At 61.6% G+C, this 14091-nt stretch overlaps 1 protein-coding gene across 1 annotated transcript; it reads right to left on the reverse strand.

The window, feature by feature from the left end:
- Positions 1–2689: 2689 nt before the first annotated feature.
- On the reverse strand, positions 2690–13341 carry AGT (angiotensinogen). The gene is made up of 5 exons (XM_070401262.1): positions 13158–13341; positions 9562–10406; positions 6562–6829; positions 4385–4529; positions 2690–3344 (listed from the first exon to the last, which is right to left on the reverse strand). The coding sequence occupies exons 2-5, from the start codon at positions 10388–10390 to the stop codon at positions 3153–3155; spliced, it is 1434 nt and encodes a 477-aa protein (XP_070257363.1). The 5' UTR covers positions 10391–10406; positions 13158–13341; the 3' UTR covers positions 2690–3152.
- Positions 13342–14091: the final 750 nt, after the last annotated feature.

Genomic DNA, 14091 nt, shown 5'->3' on the forward strand with positions numbered 1-14091 from the left:
GCTGCCAAACGAGAAACAAAAATCGCCCGGTTTTCTAAACTCAGTCAAGGGTGAGGGGCCTGGTGACTTCTCAGGTCCTGGGACGCCCGTGCCACCTGGGCCCCTGGGCTCCTGCCCACGAATCCCCGATGAGGTGAGAAAGCGCCTCATCTACCGGACACACCCTGGGCAGCCCAGGAGGACTGGGAGGCAGTGGAGAAATGTTTCAAGAAAAACACACCCTTAGGCCCAGCCAGTGTGGTTCAGTGGTTGAGCATTTCGATTCCCCGTCGGGCACATGTCCGGGTTGTGGGCTCCATCCCCACAGGGGGGTGCAGGAGGCAGCCGATCCATGATTCTCATCATTGATGTTTATCTATTTATCCTCTCTCCCTTCCTCTCGGAAATCAATTTTTAAAAAATTAAAAAGGAAAAAAACAAACCCTTAGAATGAAGACGTCTGTGCTAAGTCATCTGCGAGATGTTGGGTTTTGTACCCTTGGAACGTCCTGACCCAAATTCCCGCTCATAGAAATTCTGGGAACAGAGACCAGCGGTCCGTTGGCAGCGCCTTCCTCCTGGCAACTCGGAGGCGCAGCGCCCGCTGGGCAGAGACCTGTTGTTCATTCACAGTGTCCCCTCCCGCTGGCTGTGCCGCGGCGGTGCCAGCTCACGTGCTCAGTCACCCAGGGCGACTTCAGGACGGCCTCCCAGGTGGCGACACAGGCTCCCTGCAGCGTCCCCACGCCCAGCACAAAGCCGGGCACTCAGCCGGCATCTCCGAACGTACAGCACCAAGAGTGAACCTGATGTGCCCGGCCGGCGTGGCTCAGGGGCTGAGCGTCGACCTAGGAACCAGGAGGTCAGGGTTCGAGTCCCGGTCAGGGCACATGCCCGGGTTGCGGGCTTGATCCCCAGTGTGGGGCGTGCAGGAGGCAGCCGATCCATGATCCTCTCTCATCATGGATGTTTCTACCTCTCTCTCCCTCTTCCTCTCTGAAATCAATATGAATATATTTTTTTAAAAATACAGAAAAACAACTTTCCCAATTTATAAGTAAGGGGGCCGGCTGAGAGGCGGGTCACTGCGCTGGGTCACACAGCGTCAGGGAAGCCCCACTCCGTCTCTGAGCACCGCCGTGCTGCCCTGGGCGCCTGGCACAGCAGGGACAGCCTGGTCAGATCCGCTCACACCACGGGGGGCGGGGATGTGGGGGGACACGCTGAGGTTGGAGGACATCGCTGCTGCTCTGTGGGGCCTGGGCCTTAGAGGAGCAGACGGGCCACCTGCCCTCGTGCACCTCTGGGCGACTCCACCCCTTAAGTGAGGCTTCCATGGCCCAGCAGAGGCGCGGGCGAGGCCTGGGCACCAGTGGGCAGGGCAGTCACCTACAAGCAGCACTCGGACCCTTTGCCCCAGCCGATGCCAGCACATACGGGAAGGCTTCCTGGTCAGCTCTGAAGCCGGCTACCCCGTGATCCCAGCCCACCCCGAGCTCCCATGCCCACCCCGAGTTCCCAGCACCACCCCGTGCTCCTACCCCCACCCCGAGCTCCCAGCCCCACCCCGTGCTCCCACCCCCACCCCGAGCTCCTACCCCCACCCCGAGCTCCCAGCCCACCCCAAGCTCCCACCCCCACCCCGAGTTCCCAGCCCACCCTGAGCTCCCACCCCCACCCCGTGATCCCAGCCCACCCCGAGCTCCCAGCCCTCTCTGTCCCTGTTGTCATGTCTCCTTCGCCCTCACGGTGACTGTGGCTCACCTCGCCTATGTGCTACTCAGCATTTTTTAAAAATATGTTTTTATTGATTTTTAGAGAGAGAGAAAGGAAGAGGGAGAGAGAATCATTGACCGCTGCCTCCCACACTCCCCACACTGGGGATCCAGCTTGCCACCCGGGCATGTGTCCTGACCGGGAATCGAACCGTGACCTCCTGGTTCCTAGGTCAATGCTTAACCACTGAGCCAGACGGGCCAGGCTGAGCTGGTCGGTGTTAATGGGAGGGAGGGAGGAAGTGCTCTCCGTATCTCGGCAGTGTCCCGTTATCGGGGAGCAGCAAGGGCCTGCCGGCGCCTACCCCCTCCTCAGGCTCTGCCCGGGATTTAGCAGGTAGAGGTGGGGGCTGACCCCGAGGAGGGCAGGCAGGGACACCCAACAGACATAAGGAAATGGGCAGTGACGGGATCTCGCTCTCCTGCTCCCGGGCACAGTGAGTGACAGCCTGACCTGAGTCCCAGGATGAGGCTCCCGTCTGCCCCGCCCCTTCCCAGACTCCCAGGCCGCCCCCCAGGCCGCCTCCCAGGCCGCCTGTCCAGCACACAGACGGTCACTGCCCGCAGGAAGGAAGGTCCAGAAAACATCACCTTCAACTTCTTCAAAGGATGGCTCCCTGCAGGCCCCGCCTCCCATGGGAATGCCGTCCAAACTATGGCTCAGAGCCAGGCTGGGTTGCTCAGTGGTTAGAGCACCGTCCCAATACACCAAGGTTATGGGTTCGATCCCCGGTCAGGGCACTTACAAGAATCAACCATGAATGCGGAAATATGTGGAACAACAAATCAGTCTCTCTCTCCCTCTCTCTCAAACCAATTTAAAACATTTAAAAAAGAGAGAAAAGAAAAAAACAAAACAAAATATGACTCCGAGCCCCTGTGTGTCTGCTCAATGACACATATTTGTTCTGCTCAGTAAAAGAGAGAATCTTCCCTTTTTGCTTTTTGTTGTAAGACATTTATTAGTAACAGGATAACCAGCCACGGGGTGACATTCTAACACATTGAAAACCCCCCCAAGAAGAATGCGGGCGTGTGGCACGTGCGTGCAGGTCGCGGGCTCCCCTTCCACACGCTGCACACGCCCAGGGCCACGGAGGGTGGGGGACTTACCCTTAAAGCCCAGTTTCCGTTCCCAGTGAAAGAGGAAGCGATGATCGCTTCCACACGCAGGCCGGTCTGTGCAAACTCTTTCCGGAACAGTCGCCCTGAGCTGAACGCTGGTTCTTAGGACCCCCATCCCCTCGGAGCTCCCCCCAAACCTGAGGCCCGGAGGCTGCTGCGCCCACCGCCCCAGGGAAAGGCTGCTCTCTGCTCCCGGCTGGCTCGGGGGGAAGACAAAGGGGAGGACGGTGCTGACAAACGTGTGCTGCTGGTGGCCAGGTGCCCGTGGCGGCCTCACACCGCGCTCAGCGGGTTGGCCACGCGGCCCAGGAAGTGCAGGGCGGTGGAGTCTTGATCCTGGATGGCGAACAGGAACGGCCGGTCCAGGGTCACCTCCAGGGCCTCGGGCCCCGTTGGCTGCGGGGCTGGCTCCGTGGGCTGCTCCCCCTTCTCTGCTTTGAGTTCAAACAGGACGCTGTTCAGCACCTGCAAAAGCGGCAAGCGTTGGGGTCACTCCGGGAAGCCCCACAGGGCCCGAGGACGGGGTGCAGAGGTGCCCAAGGACGGGGGCGGGGGGACACGATCCCAGCCTGCGAGACCGTGCCCGGTGCCTGCACCCCCTTGATGGCTCTCGCTCAGAGCGACACGGCGGCCCCTCCCCTGAGGGCCTCTCGGACCTGCCTGTCTCCCCCTTCCTCTTGGCTGTCCCGGCGGAACCCCCGGCCACCCGTGCGTGGGTGACCCCCACTCTTCATTTTTATTTCTTTTCTTTGTTTTTCTTTGTTTGTTTGTTTAATCCTCATCCGAAGATATTATTCCATTGATTTTTAGAGAGAGTGGAAGAAAGAGGGAAAGACAGAGAGAAACATCCATGTGAGAGAAACACATCGATTGGTTGCCTCCTGCAAGCGCCCCACCCAACCAGGGCTGGGACCGAGCCTGCAACCAAGGTACGTGCCCTTGATCGGAATCGAACCCGGGACCCTTCAGTCCGAGGGCCGACGCTCTATCCACTGAGCCAGGTCTGAACCCAGTCATTTAGCACAGATGGCTCCTGCCCCCAACAGCAGTCTCTGAGGTCAGTACTGGGCGGGACCCTGTTTGTCCACAGCACCGAGCACCGAGCCTGAGCACACAGGCCCCTTCCCATGGCCGAGGAGCATCGTCCCCTGTGGCTGGGGGACCCTCTGTCCCCTGGGGGGCGTTTCCCGGAAGCCGGGAGCTGTCCCACGGCCGGCCCTGGGCTGGGGGACACCCTCCTGGTCTGGACTCTGCTGTAGGGAGGAGCCCCGGCCAGGCCAGGCGGGGCAGAGCCACCAGCAGGGGGTGGGAGGGGTTGCTGCTCTCCACCCGCCTCTGGAAAGGCCCAGAAAGCGCTCTTCACGTCTCCCCACCTGGGCACACCCGCCTGGCCATGCCTCCTTTCCCTCCGGCCCCGCCCACCTTCTGGAGGCTTCCTCCCTGTCGCTTCCATGGACCCCCGGACCCCCGGAGCCAACAGACCCAGCGGGCAGGGCCGCCCGTACCTGCCCGACTCGGAGGTTGCCGTCGCTGATCCTGCCCAGGCTCGCCTCGGCACCCAGCAGGGTGGCCAGCTTGGCCTGGGCCAGCAGGTCCTGCAGGTCGTAGGAGCCTCGCAGCGCCAGCTGCGGCATCGTCAGGCGCATGGCCCTGCGGGGGGGACCCAGGTTAGGTGGCCCGGGGGGCTCCCACCGTGCGGCCGGGCCCCACAGAGCAGGTACTGGAGACCCAGGAAGGCGGCCGGCACGTGTCCCTGCTGGAGGGGGTGCTCGCCCCCACCCAGAGCTTGTCCTGGGTCCCAGAGCTTGTCCTGTGTCCCTGCTGGAGGGGGTGCTCGCCCCCACCCAGAGCCTGTCCTGTGTCCCTGCTGGAGGGGGTGCTCGCCCCCACCCAGAGCTTGTCCTGTGTCCCTGCTGGAGGGGACGCTCCCCCCCACCCAGAGCCTGTCCTGTGTCCCTGCTGGAGGGGGTGCTCGCCCCCACCCAGAGCCTGTCCTGTGTCCCTGCTGGAGGGGGTGCTCGCCCCCACCCAGAGCCTGTCCTGTGTCCCTGCTGGAGGGGGTGCTCACCCCCACCCAGAGCCTGTCCTGTGTCCCTGCTGGAGGGGGTGCTCGCCCCCACCCAGAGCTTGTCCTGTGTCCCTGCTGGAGGAGGCGCTCACCCCCACCCAGAGCCTGTCCTGTGTCCCTGCTGGAGGGGACGCTCACCCCCCACCCAGAGCCTGTCCTGTGTCCCTGCTGGAGGGGGTGCTCGCCCCACCCAGAGCCTGTCCTGTGTCCCTGCTGGAGGGGGCGTTCCCCCCCACCCAGAGCCTGTCCTGTGTCCCTGCTGGAGGGGGCGCTCGCCCCCACCCAGAGCCTGTCCTGTGTCCCTGCTGGAGGGGGTGCTCCCCCCCACCCAGAGCCTGTCCTGAGTCCCTGCTGGAGGGGGCGTTCCCCCCCACCCAGAGCCTGTCCTGTGTCCCTGCTGGAGGGGGTGCTCGCCCCCACCCAGAGCTTGTCCTGTGTCCCTGCTGGAGGAGGCGCTCACCCCCACCCAGAGCCTGTCCTGTGTCCCTGCTGGAGGGGACGCTCACCCCCCACCCAGAGCCTGTCCTGTGTCCCTGCTGGAGGGGGTGCTCGCCCCACCCAGAGCCTGTCCTGTGTCCCTGCTGGAGGGGGCGTTCCCCCCCACCCAGAGCCTGTCCTGTGTCCCTGCTGGAGGGGGTGCTCGCCCCCACCCAGAGCCTGTCCTGTGTCCCTGCTGGAGGGGGTGCTCCCCCCCACCCAGAGCCTGTCCTGAGTCCCTGCTGGAGGGGGCGTTCCCCCCCACCCAGAGCCTGTCCTGTGTCCCTGCGGAGGGGGTGCTCGCCCCCACCCAGAGCCTGTCCTGTGTCCCTGCTGGAGGGGGTGCTCGCCCCCACCCAGAGCCTGTCCTGTGTCCCTGCTGGAGGGGGTGCTCCCCCCCACCCAGAGCCTGTCCTGAGTCCCTGCTGGAGGGGGCGCTCACCCCCCACCCAGAGCTTGTCCTGAGTCCCTGCTGGAGGGGGTGCTCCCCCCCACCCAGAGCTTGTCCTGTGTCCCAGAGCTTGTCCTGTGTCCCTGCTGGAGGGGGTGCTCCCCCCACCCAGAGCCTGTCCTGTGTCCCTGCTGGAGGGGGCGCTCGCCCCCACCCAGAGCCTGTCCTGAGTCCCTGCTGGAGGGGGCGCTCACCCCCACCCAGAGCTTGTCCTGTGTCCCTGCTGGAGGGGGCGCTCACCCCCACCCAGCGCTTGTCCTGTGTCCCTGCTGGAGGAGGCGCTCACCCCCACCCAGAGCTTGTCCTGTGTCCCTGCTGGAGGGGGTGCTCGCCCCCACCCAGAGCTTGTCCTGTGTCCCTGCTGGAGGGGGTACTCACCCCCACCCAGAGCCTGTCCTGTGTCCCTGCTGGAGGGGGTGCTCCCCCCCACCCAGAGCCTGTCCTGAGTCCCTGCTGGAGGGGGTGCTCGCCCCCACCCAGAGCCTGTCCTGTGTCCCTGCTGGAGGGGGTGCTCCCCCCCACCCAGAGCCTGTCCTGAGTCCCTGCTGGAGGGGGTGCTCGCCCCCACCCAGAGCCTGTCCTGTGTCCCTGCTGGAGGGGGTGCTCCCCCCCACCCAGAGCCTGTCCTGAGTCCCTGCTGGAGGGGGTGCTCGCCCCCACCGAGAGCTTGTCCCCGGGGGCCGTACCGGGGAGCCAGGTTCTTGGTCCAGGTCAGGAGGTCGTGCTGGAAGGCGAGGGCCTCCACCTCAGCCAGGGCCGCGGCGTCGTGCGGCTGGATGAGCAGCAGGCCCACGTTGGCGCTGAGCGGCACGCGGGTCAGGGACAGGTTCCTCTGGGGGTCGCTCCAGTGCGGGAAGGTGCCCGTGCCCGACAGCATGGGGACGGCCACGGAGGTGGCGTTGTCCACCCAGAACTCCCTCGGCCCCGCCAGCAGCGAGAAGCCCTTCATCTGACCTGGGAGTGGAGAACAAGGGAGAGTCAGCAGGGAGCGGCGAGCACGGGGAGGTGGGGAGCATCTATCCAGCGACGGGGCGGGGCCTGGGCTGTGCAGGCCTTGGCGAGCAGACCCCGTAGGCCTCTGCTTTTCCCCGGGGCCGGCCAAGTCCTGCTCCTGCGAACCCAGCCCCGGAGCCGCTCAGGGAGCAGCAGCTGCCAACGTGAGGACACACCCGGGCTTGTGCCGCTGCCGCCCCCTTACTTGGGTCCACAAGGGACCCCAAGGGCTCAGCGCCTCCCCCACTAGGAGCTGATGGGGCAACCAGCCCGGATCCGGCCCGGCCCGGAGCCTGAGGTCCAGCAGGCTGTGTTTTAATCACGTTACTTTTTGTTTTTAATAGATTTTTACTGATTTCAGAGAAGAAGGGAGAGAGAGAGAGAGAGAGAGAGAGAGAGAGAGAGAGAAACATCCATGAGAGAGAATAATCATAGATCAGCTGCCTCCTGCACACCCCCCACTGGGGATCTGCCCGCAACCAAAGTACATGCCCTTGATCGGAATCGAACCTGGGACCCTTCAGTCCGCAGGCCGATGCTCTATCCACTGAGCCAAACTGGCTAGGGCTCAAGTTCCTTTTCTAGAGCAGTTTTAGGTCCACAGGAAAGTTAAGAGGTGGTGCAGAGGTTTCCCATGTGCCTGCAACACCCCCTCCCCCCAACTCTGATGAGCCAGACAAAGACAAGCACCGTAGGGTCGTCCTCACGCGGGGGATCTAATTCTCACAATAGAAACAGAGACCGAGAACAGACCGACAGCTGTCGGGGGGAGGAGTTGGGTGAAAAAGTTGAAGAGATTAAGAAAGGAAAACACACCTGTAGACAGACAGCAGGACGGGGTGGGGGAGGTAGACGAGGGTGAAGGAGTAGGGAAGGAGACTCAACTTACAGTGATGAGCATACAGTACAACAGGCAGATGCTGTACAGCTGACACCTGTCCCATGTTATTAACCAGTTGCTCCGATACATTCCACTACTTTAAAAAAGAAGACGCTTCTGCCCAGCCAGTGTGGCTCAGTGGTTGAGCGTCGAACTCTGAACCAGGAGGTCATGGTTTGATTCCTGGTCAAGGGCACATGCCCGGGTTGCAGGCTCGATCCCCAGTGTGGGGTGTGCAGGAGGCAGCCGATCCATGATTCCCTCTCATCATGGATGTTTCTCTCTCCCTCTCCCTTCCTCTGTGAAATCAATAATTTTATTTTTTTTAAAGAAGCTTTGGTGACCTTCCATATACGCTCCCCGGGGGAGCTCAGCACTGGCCCCCCAGGCCCAGCAGGAGGCTTTTTAGTTTAGAGAAGACAAAAAGAACTAACTTTTTTCCACCAACAAACTGAACCAAACAGACGCTGGAATCTGCACGGAGGGGCCGCCTCTCCCCGCTGCTCCCCTGCAGGCTCCATCCTCGCCCGGAGGTTAAGTCAATCTCTCCAGGTTAAGTCAACGGATGTGGCGGAACCTGCTAGGGCCAGCCCCGGGGCCAGGGGGGTCAGCGGTGCTGGGCAAAGGGCGGCCGGAGCCCACGGGCCCCCAAATCCCATCCTGGATAGTTAAAGGCATCCAGCTGAGCCCTGAGCTCCTGGTAATGGATGATGTTAGTCTTGTTTTTTAGACAGAGGGGAAGGGAGGAGGAGAGAGGAGAGAAACATCGATGTGAGAGAGACACAGCCATGGGTTGCCTCCCACACATGTTCCAACTGTGGGTGGGGATCAGACCTGCAACCCAGGTACATGCCCTTGACCAGGAATCACACCCAGGACCCTCTGGTGCACAAGCTGACGCTCTAACCACTGAGCCACGCCGGCCAGGGCAAGGTTGCTCATCCTGATGGAACCTCATCCATGTCCCTCAGAGGCAGGGCTCTCAGCCCACCCGTCAGTCACAGAGCCGCCACCACAGCGCGTGTTCCCCACGGAGTTTGCCTGGACAGTTGCAAAACCTTCCAGGCCCTTCCCGTCCGCAGTGCACACAGTAGGACAACCTCTGGGCAGGACGCTTGCCCACTCGGACTCCTGCCAGCAAGGGCTCCCACCTTCCCAGCAGCCCATGAAGTCTCACAACCCGGCCTGAGTCCGGCCAGTGTGGCTCAGTGGTTGGGCGTCAACCTATGAACCAGGAGGTCACGGTTCCATTCCCGGTCAGGGCACATGCCCAGGTTGTGGGCTCCATCCACAGTAGGGGGTGTGCAGGAGGCAGCCGATCCGTGATTCTCTCTCATCGTGGATGTTTCTCTCTCTCTCTCCCTCTCCTTTCTTCTCTGACGTCAATAAAAAAAAAAAATAAGACAGAAACCCAGCCCTCTGAACGAGGACCTGGGCCATGGGGGTCAGGAGATGTGGGTTTGGACCCCAGGTCCCCGCTCGTGGCTGGGCGTCTCGAGCAAGTCACGTTCTTTCTCTGTGTCTATTTCTTCACCAGGGACACCTCCTCACCGCACCCAGGGAATGAAAGGATGAGGGAGACAGGAGGGAGGGTAGCAGCTGCAGAGATAGGGCAGCAGGTGGGCGGGCCGATGCCCAACCGACACTCATCCAAGGAGCCGGATGGGACCACCACTCCCGTCTTCCTGGCCACGTCTGCCGCCCTGCCCACCTCCAGGGCCGGGCAGTGCCCAGCTGAGACGGTGGGCGTTAGGGCCACGGAGACAGAGCACCGCCACCCCCAGGCGCAGACCCCGCCGAGGCTGGGCCTTACCTTGGAAGTGGACCTGGGCGTTGAAGATGAGGTTGCTGTCTGGGCTGACCTCCTGCAGGGGGCTGCCCATCTTCCACCCGGTCACGGCCTGCATGAACCTGTTGATCTTCTCAGCGGCCAGCTGGGGGTCGGTGGACAGGTCGAGAGAGCGCGGGAGGGTGACGGGGGCGAAGGGAGCCAGGCCCCCCACGAAAGGCTGCTTCAGGCGCAGGCCGGGGGCTGTGAACAGGCCCAGCACCGTGGACAGCAGCAGCCGGGCCTGGCCTCCGGCCCCGCCCTGCAGGACCAGGAGGCCCTGGATGGTCTGCAGGGCGGACAGGACCTTGTGGCCGTCCAGCCGGGAGGTGCAGCTCTGGTCCTCCCCGGGGACCCCCAGGAACGCCTGCAGCCGACCCGCCGTGGGGTCCAGGGCCCCCAGGTAGAAGGAGGTCAGGGTGCCGAAGAGCGCCGTCGGGGAGAAGACGGCCCCGCCGGCCGCGGCCTGCGTCTCGGTCAGCGTCTTGTACATGCGGAAGCCCATGAAGTTGAGCAGCATGCCCACCGTGGCCACCCGCATCTTGTCCTCGCCCTGGAGCTTCTGGGCGGCCAGCACCAGCTGCTCCCGCAGGGCCTCCTCGTCCACCGGGGACGTCTTGGCCTGGATGGGGACAGGTGTGAAGGTAGGGTCCGGGGGCGCCTCCCCGCTGGGCTTCTCCAGCTGCTCGCAGCTGCTCTTGCTGTAGACGAGCATGTGGAAGGGGTGGATGTAGAGCCGGTCGGCAGCGGGCAGGCCGGCCCAGGCCAAGAGGCAGAGCAGGGCGGCCCTGAGGCCCAGGCCTGCGGGACTCATTGCGCGTCTGCGGGCCCTGAAAGGTAGAAGAAGATGGAGGGTGAAAGGCGGTTACTGAGTGCTCTCGAGCCCGATTGGTTCCCATGTCCCCGCAGCCATTCGCCTAGAGAAACCCCTCATGTCTGTGAATTTCAAGGAGAAGAAATGGATTCAAGGTCCCCAGAAAACATCTATAGCCCCGCCAGCGGGGCTCAGGGGTTGAGTGTGGGCCTATGAACCAGGAGGTCACGGTTCGAGTCCCGGTCAGGGCACAAGCCCGGGTTGCAGGCTGGATCCCCAGTGTGGGGGGCGTGCAGGAGGCAGCCGATCCATGATTCTCTCTCATCCTTGATGTTTCTCTCTCTCTACCTCCCCCTTCCTCTCTGAGATCAATAGAATTTAGAAATATATTTTATAAAAATTTATAAAGATATAAATTTAAGGGAAAAAATAAGGGAAAGGGAGAGAGAGAGAGAAACATCAATGATGAGAGAGAATCATGGATCGGCTGCCGCCTGCACGCCCCACACTGGGGATCGAGCCCACAACCCTGGCCTGTGTCCCCAACCGGAATCAAACCCGGGACCCTTCAGTTCGCAGGCTGACGCTCCATCCACTGAGCCACACCAGCCAGGGCTACAAATATATTTTTTAAAGAAGGAAACATCTATAGGACCCGGGTGCAGAACACGTGGCCCCGGAGGAGGCGTGCTTTCGTTGGGTTTTGTTGCACGTGTTAGGCCTCAGATAAAGGTCGCGGCCTCAGGGGAAACCTGTGGGCCGTGCAGGGGCACCAGCTCCTCCCGCTTTGCACCGGTGAATGGCACAGGCCCCACCCCGTTCAGGTGACGCCATCTCATGGGTCATTTTCAAGGCAGAGGCCGTGATCGGCTCTCCAGCCCCGAGGGTTCTGGGTCAGCAGGCAGCAGGGGTCCAGGCTCCGTGGGTGGTCCTGGCCCCGTGCTCTCTCTTCCCTCACCCCTGCTCGATCTCCCTCGCCACCAACCCCCCCTTCTCAGTGTCCCTACACCTGGTGGCTCAATGGAAATGGCGAGGGCGGCAGCTGACATTTACGTAACGCTTGGCACTGCCAGGCACCGCTCCAGGCTTTTCCTACCTCGGCCACTCTCCTCTTCTCACCCGTGCCCCCTCCTGCAGGGGCTCCCTGACGCCCTACTCCACGCCGCCTGCCACTCCTGACACTGTGCTCTGCCTCCCGACACCCTGGCCCTGGTCACCTTGTCACACTCCGTATCGTGTGTCTGTCTGTTTATTTGTCACTAGTGGCCCGGTGCACAGATTCGTGCACATTGGAAAGAAATTAATTAGAAGAAAGATTCGTGCGGTAATGATGTTGCTGCGAAAAAAATTACATGTCAAAGTGGTATATACAATATAGCGTTATAAAACCAAAACACGCATGCGATTGGCGCCAGCAAGAGCTGTATATGTATTGTGCATGCACGAGTCAACGTTTATTTTTAAATTGTCAGTGCGTGTCCTATGTACCGGGCGGTCGGTCAGACATACGTACGGTCAGTCACTGAGCCTTTCATATATATAGAGAGATGTTTAGTGTTTATTGCCTCTCTCCTCCCAGGTGAAGCATACCCCCTAGAGTGCAGGGTTCTCACTGTTTTGTTCCCTGACCTATATCACATCGGCCCCCAAAAGTGCCCGGGGCCATTGCAGCTACTTGATAAGTAGCTGGCAAATAAAGTAATTAATGCTGTTTTGCAAAGGAACAGAGAGGTTTAGTGACTGGCTCAAGGCCACACGGCCAATAAGAGACACAACCAGGATTCAAACCCCTTGAAGCCCCAGTCCACACATACACACAAGCACCGATCTGGACTGCCTCCTGAACAAAATAGTAAGAATTTGCCTTTTTAGTTTATCTGAAAGGTTAGAAAGCACTTTCACCTTCTGTTGCTCTTAACAGACACCCTAGTCCCGTGGTCGGAAAACTGCGGCTCGCCAGCCACATGCGGCTCTTTGGCCCCTTGAGTGTGGCTCTTCCTAAGCCTTAGGAGGACCCTAATTAAGTTAATAACAATGTACCTACCTATATAGTTTAAGTTTAAAAAGTTTGGCTCTCAAAAGAAATTTCAGTCGGTGTACTGTTGATATTTGGCTCTGTTGACTAATGAGTTTGCCGACCACTGACCTAGTCCATGAGCAAGGGGAGGCCAGGAATTGCTACTGGCCCCATTTACAGATGAGCAAACCGAGGCTCGGGGAGACCGCGATGAGCTTGACTGCACAGACCCAGGCCGTGAGCCAAGGACTGGAGACAGCTCTGCTCCAAAGGGGTTCAGGGACACAGCCCTGGGCCCCCTGAGCCGGGCCCCTCTCCTCCTCCAGCCCCCCTTCCCGCACCGAAAGCTGCGCAGTCCCTCTGGCTGGGAGAGGACCCAGTGGACTCTTGGCCACCATGAACCTGGTGGGGGGGACCGGCCACCGTGACGCCTGGGAGAGGGACCAGGTCTCTGGCGGGACCCAGGGTGGGGCCGAGGGAGGACAGCCCAGGTCTGCAGGGCTGGCTGAACGGGAGGGGAACGCGTCTCCTGGGTCTTCAGTGGTCAAGTCCCCTGCAGTGCAGGTCTCCACTGTCCCCTGGCCCCTGGCTCCTGGCCCCTGGCTCCTGGCTGCAGGTTAGCTACCACCTTCCAGCCGCTCTGGCCCCCACCCCACCCCACCTTCTGGGCCCAGCAGACCGCTCAGCTGTCCTGGGAGTCACTGGGGGCTGGGGCTTCGGGCGGTGTGTGGAGAGGGACTCCCGGCTTACCTTCTGCGTCCGCCCTCAAGACCAGCACCTTCTGCGTCAGCTCCCAACACAAAGACCTCCTGCTTCTGTCCCCAAAACTAGACCAGGATCTTCTGTTCTGTCCCCAAGACCAGGGCAGTCTCTTTCTTGGCCGGGTGCGCGGACGCCCAATTTATACGTGAGGGGCGGGGATGGAGCCGTTCCCGGACTGTCCTGTGCCCGGGCTGGGGGGCAGGGGTTACATCACAGTGGGGGAGGGGGCCCAGCAGCCAGGCCTGATGACAGGGCTGGACGCCAGAGGGACTCCTGCTGGGACAGCTTCCAGGAAGTGGGTGATCGATGCCCTCGCTGTTGAACAGAATGCGCTGGGACACGGCCCAGTTACACATTCACTGCAGCTCCCGGGGGGGGGGGGGGGGGGGCCGCGGGGGCTGGACGCAGCGCATCCCCTGTGGGTGTGTGAGGGGCCTCTGCCCTCACATGACAGCTAGCCAAGGGCAGCCTGGGGTGACTCTTTCTTTCTTTCCTTTTTAAAATTTTTGTGTTTTTTAAAATTGATTTCAGAGAGGAAGGGAGAAGGAGACAGAGATAGAGACATCGATGATGAGAGAGAATCCTGGATCGGCTGCCTCCTGCACACCCCACACTGGGGATCGAGCCCGCAACCCGGGCCTGTGCCCGGACCGGGACTCGAACCCTGACCTCCTGGTTCCTAGGTCGACGCTCAGCCCCTGAGCCACGCCGGCCGGGCGTGCTCTTGTTTAAAAGGGCACGTGCTCAGGTGTCCTCGGGTTGCTTTGTGGTCCGATCCGAGTTCGGTAAATCAGACACAGGAAGCACAAGGTCCAAGCCCACTTCTCCGCGGAGGCGTCGGCACCCCCGCCCCGTGCGGCTGAGCTCAGCTGAGCTCCGTGTTTGCTTTGGCGCTCGTTCCGGGGAAAAGTCTACAGACCGG

The sequence above is a fragment of the Myotis yumanensis genome, unplaced genomic scaffold (genome assembly GCF_028538775.1).
Source record: "Myotis yumanensis isolate MYYU_CA2020_CCGP unplaced genomic scaffold, mMyoYum1.0.hap1 SCAF_22, whole genome shotgun sequence".
Taxonomy (NCBI): Eukaryota; Metazoa; Chordata; class Mammalia; order Chiroptera; family Vespertilionidae; genus Myotis; species Myotis yumanensis.

Excerpts from the sequence above, each read along its gene's own strand:
- AGT (XM_070401262.1), bottom strand. The coding sequence starts at position 10,390 with ATGAGTCCCGCAGGCCTGGGCCTCAGGGCCGCCCTGCTCTGCCTCTTG. Across the intron at positions 6,830-9,561 it reads CGCCCAGGTCCACTTCCAAG|GTCAGATGAAGGGCTTCTCG; the intron begins GTAAGGCCCAGC and ends CTCCACTCCCAG. Across the intron at positions 3,345-4,384 it reads GCAACCTCCGAGTCGGGCAG|GTGCTGAACAGCGTCCTGTT; the intron begins GTACGGGCGGCC and ends CCGCTTTTGCAG.